Source organism: Apodemus sylvaticus, chromosome 1 (assembly GCF_947179515.1).
Source record: "Apodemus sylvaticus chromosome 1, mApoSyl1.1, whole genome shotgun sequence".
NCBI classification, from domain to species: Eukaryota; Metazoa; Chordata; class Mammalia; order Rodentia; family Muridae; genus Apodemus; species Apodemus sylvaticus.
Genome location: NC_067472.1, coordinates 102065555 through 102070328, shown reverse-complemented (window position 1 = coordinate 102070328; position 4774 = coordinate 102065555). Strand labels below are relative to the sequence as shown.

The 4774-nt window shown below is 37.4% G+C and overlaps 1 protein-coding gene across 1 annotated transcript; it reads left to right on the top strand.

The window, feature by feature from the left end:
- Positions 1-3183: 3183 nt before the first annotated feature.
- LOC127680781 (olfactory receptor 51M1-like) lies at positions 3184-4177 on the top strand. The gene is given in 2 exon segments (XM_052176465.1): positions 3184-4005; positions 4007-4177. Coding segments are annotated over 2 exon segments (993 nt in total).
- The last annotated feature ends 597 nt before the right edge of the window (positions 4178-4774 follow it).

Genomic DNA, 4774 nt, shown 5'->3' with positions numbered 1-4774 from the left:
TTGTCTAAATTTTGCCTGTCAATTCATTGATTTAGAATGACAGAATAAGGTAAAAGTAAAATTACATATGCACAGTTTGTGTCTGTGTATTGACTAACCAAACTTTAGGTGTAAACAAGAAACATTTATCAGCAAGTTAAAGGGAAATAATCTTGGCAAAAGAAGGAGGAGGAGGAGAAGGAGAAGCAGAAGGAATTAGACAATATTATATCAAAATTTCTAAAAAAGGAATTTAAGGTAAGTCATGTATGTATTACTAATCTAACTAAATCAGATATTTTAAAGATATAGTAACCATAGGCCCCTATTGGTACATTTAAAAAGCACTTCTCTAAATGGGCTACAAAATTAATAAGCTGTGTATTATTTATTTGAATAGAGAACTACTTAAGAAATGGAGAGGATACGTGGGCAAAATATTCTCACCCATTGGCTGAAGTGAGGTGAGGTCATCGTCATCTTGTTCATTTTTTCATTGTTTGTTTTTAACTAAATAATTTTTTCTTTGAGTTTTTTGAGACAAGGCATCTTTGTGTAGCCCATGCTGTCCCAGAGTTTGCTTAGTAGACCAGGCTAAGCTTGAACTTAGAAATGTGCCTCTTCCTCATTCTTAGGCCAAGAGTACCTGGCTTTGTTTTTGTCTCAGTTTTGTTTTGTTTTCATTCTTCCAGTATCCTTCCATGACTTGTTCTACAGCACCTCAAACATTGTCACTTTAACCCTCCTTATGTCATTCACCTCCCACAGCATATCACTGAAGACTCTAGAACATACTGACTTTGCACACTCTCAATCAACATGATATAATTCTTTATAATTTAACTGTTGCATCTATGCCCTCATCTCATCAAGAATTGTATAATATACCTAAAATCAATGATCAAACCTAACCCATGATCTAGAAAGTCTGTTTCCTGGTCATTATCCCTCCTCCTTTCATTTTTTAACTGGATTCTTAACCTATGTTATTCTCTACAGTAAAACATGATTATTAATCATGTATTTGCCTATACTCTGAATACAGACCATGCTGACATAGCCAATATTCAGCCTCGTTTAATTAAATACTCTTTATAGTTATTTATTTCATTTGAGTAGCTAAATGTAGTGATGGAAAGTATATATGAACACTTACTGATTACATTTTGAATATTTTAACCTGAAAAGGGTCATCTGCATTGTAGAATGCCACCCCATTGCTCTGATACACTTGTCTCTCACTCTCCCCCTTTCTCTTTGATGTCTTAGAGTAAGATTTTATTTCAACCACTCTTCTAAAACTGCTCCTTTCTTGATCATCAATGGCTTCCATGTTGATTACATTTTGGTCCTTTCTCAGCTTATCTTGACCTCTTATCAGCACTACAGATACTTGTACCTCCTGTAGTACATGATTGAATAGAATTCCCTGGCTTCTTTCTTATCTTATTAAAATATTTCTTCTCTGTGTTGTTGTTGTTGTTGCTGTTGTTGCAGTTATTGGCTTCTACTTGGCCACAGTTTAAGCATAATGGAAGTCAAAACAGTTAAGGACAATTCTCATGAGCTGTGCAGTCATACAAATCTAGATTAATCTATTGTCTCAAATTTCTGTCTCACCAGGACCATCTACTTCTTCCATTGTATATCCATGCCCCTTTGTTTTTCCAGCCAATCAAGCAGTTAACCTGCGATCTACTTCAAGCACTCTCACTTTCTGTTTACTTTGCTAGAAGGTATTTCTATAAGATACAGTTGCCCAAAATCAATGGCATTTTAGGAGGTTCCACATCTCATATTGCCTTGTTTGGGCATTATCTATCTTTCTTTGTTTGTTTCTTTCTATATTTATCTCCTTTGTCTTTCTTTCTTACTTTGTTTCTGCTTATAAGTCTTTTGTAAATATATTGTTTCCAGTGTTATGTTTTTATGGGGTTTCTGTATATACAAAACATGTGTCTCTGTATCTATATGTGTTTCTTGTACTTTTTCTTTGGCTCTTTTGTTTCTCATTATTTGTTCCATCATTCTTTGGATGGTTTGTTTTTATTTTATATTGTTTTCTTATTATTATCATTATTGTTTATTATTATTATCATTATCATTATTATTATTATTATATACCTGAGGAAAAAAAGAAACTGTGGATTTGAGTGGGTGGAGAGTTAGAAAGAATCTGAGAGGGGAAGTCATGATTAGAATTACAATGCCAGCATTGCAGATATAAAGAACAACAGTGTGACTTGTACCCCTAGGATAAGCAACATAAAATAAAAATTAAAAAAAAAAACTTGTTGAAAGACAAAATTGTTGACTTCTACTTAACCACAGTTTGATCATAATGGAAATCAAAAACAGTTTTAAAAACACTGTAAAAAAATTGTCAAAAATAGCTGTGAAACATCAGGTTACACATTAAATCTGGATTAAATCTGAAAACTAAAAGAGAAATTCTAGAGTCACAAATTTAATTCTCAGAACGAGAATGGAAAATGAAATCATGAGAGTCAATTATATTGCCTAAGGAGAAATATTAGAACATTCTAAAACAATTCCTAAGGATGAAAACAGCCATATTTAAGGAATGGGCATGATAAAAAAAAAAAGCCAGTAGAAAAGACTATAAAAAAATATAAGTAGCCTGTGGTGGTAGCTCATGCCTTTAATATCAGTATTCTGGAAGTAGAGGCAGGCAGATCTTTGAGTTCAACAACAGCCTCCTCTGAGTTCCAGGACAGCCAGGGCTATACATAGAAACCATGTCTCTTGGAAGAAAGAAAGAAAGAAAGAAAGAAAGAAAGAAAGAAAGAAAGAAAGAAAGAAAGAAAGAAAGAAAGAAAGAAAGAAAGAAAGAAAGAAAGAAAGAAAGAAAGAAAGAAAGAAAGAAAAGGAAGGAAGGAAGGAAGGAAGGAAGGAAGGAAGGAAGGAAGGAAGGAAAGAGCAAATGAAAGAAGGGATGGAGGAACAGAGGGGGGAGGGGAGAGGGAGAAAGGGAGAAAAGGAAGAAAAAAGGGCAGGCCTTATATAAGAAGCCTAATGGCAATTATTTGTGATGTGAATGGCTACAGGGTAGAGCTGATGAGTGGGGTTGAGGATATGAAGGGAGAGATCATTGCAGAGTTCCTGACAGAGATGTGTTTGTGAAGCTAAAGAACTAATTAATAATCAGAAATATCCATTTATTTTCAGATCCATCCTTGAGAAATGCCAGCACAGTATCTTCTTACTTCTCAACTCATGGTCCTGTCTAACATTACTCATTTTAGCCCCATGTTTTACCTCAGTGGCTTTCCTGGTTTGAAAGCCTTTGAACACTGGATTTTCATCCCTTTTTTCTTGATGTACCTGGTGGCCATCTCAGGCAATTGTCTCATTCTGATGATTATTAAAACCAGCCCTCATCTGCACACACCCATGTACTATCTGCTCTCCTTGCTGGCACTCACTGACCTGGGGCTCTCAGTGTCTACCTTGCCTACCATGGTGGGTATTTTTTGGTTCAATTACCATAGCATTTATTTTGGAGCCTGCCAAATCCAGATGTTCTGTATCCACTCTTTTTCCTTCATGGAATCTGCAGTGCTCCTTGTCATGTCCTTTGATCGTTTTGTGGCCATCTGCCATCCACTGAGGTACTCAGCCATTATCACCATTGAGAGGATAATGAAGGCAGGCCTATGTGTCATCCTCAGGGGGCCTGTAGCTCTTATCCCAATTGTAGTCCTCCTGAAGGATTTTCCCTACTGTGGACCTCTTGTCCTCTCCCACTCATTCTGTCTACATCAGGAAGTGATACACCTGGCATGTGTGGACACCACCTTCAATAACCTATATGGACTGTCACTAGTGGTATTCACTGTGATGCTGGACCTTGTGCTCATTGCGCTGTCCTATGGATTCATCCTATACACTGTGGCTGGTCTGGCATCCCGAGAGGAGCAGATCCGAGCCTTTCAAACATGTACTTCACATCTCTGTGCTGTGCTTGTGTTCTTTGTGCCCATGACGGGGCTGTCCCTGGTACACCCGCTTTGGGAAACATGCTCCACCTGCTGTGCATCTTCTCATGGCCAACATCTACCTCTTTGTACCACCCATGCTTAACCCAGTCATATATAGTATTAAGACAAAGGAAATCCGAAGAGCAATCATCAGGTTCCTAGGCTTTAGAAAGGTCAATTCTGAGTCCTGGGGATAAATGAATCACTGAATGTTCTTACGCTAATAAGTCAAAACTCTATCAAATTAAGTACCTGTCACAACATCCAGCATCATGATAGCTTTAACCCCCAAGTCACAAATAAAATACAAATATGTTTCTTTTTCCTTCAAGTTGTGGCTCAAAAACATAGACCCTTTTCTTAAATTATGATGCCTCCTTCTTCCCATCTTTTCTGCTTAGCCAAAGTCCTCTTCCTCTCTTACTATTATGGTTAAGCATTACTGTCAGACTCCAGATTCAAATCAATTCATCAAAATCTTACACAATTCCCATAGATTTAGAAACAATCCCTCTACTCTTCCTGATTTGTTCTCCTATGATCATTTCTCTAGTCGAAGCCCTTGAGCTTCCTCCTGAGTCTGCTCATCTCTCATTTATCTTGCTTGGGTTTTTTTGATATATTCTTTATTTACATTTCAAATGATTTCCCTTTCCTGGATCCTCCTCCCTGAAAGCGCCATAAGCCCTCTTCCCTCCCCCTGTTCCCCATCCACCCCTTCCCACTTCCCTGTTCTGGTATTCCCCTACATTGCTGCACTGAGTCTTTCCAGAACCAGGGGCCACTCCTTCCAT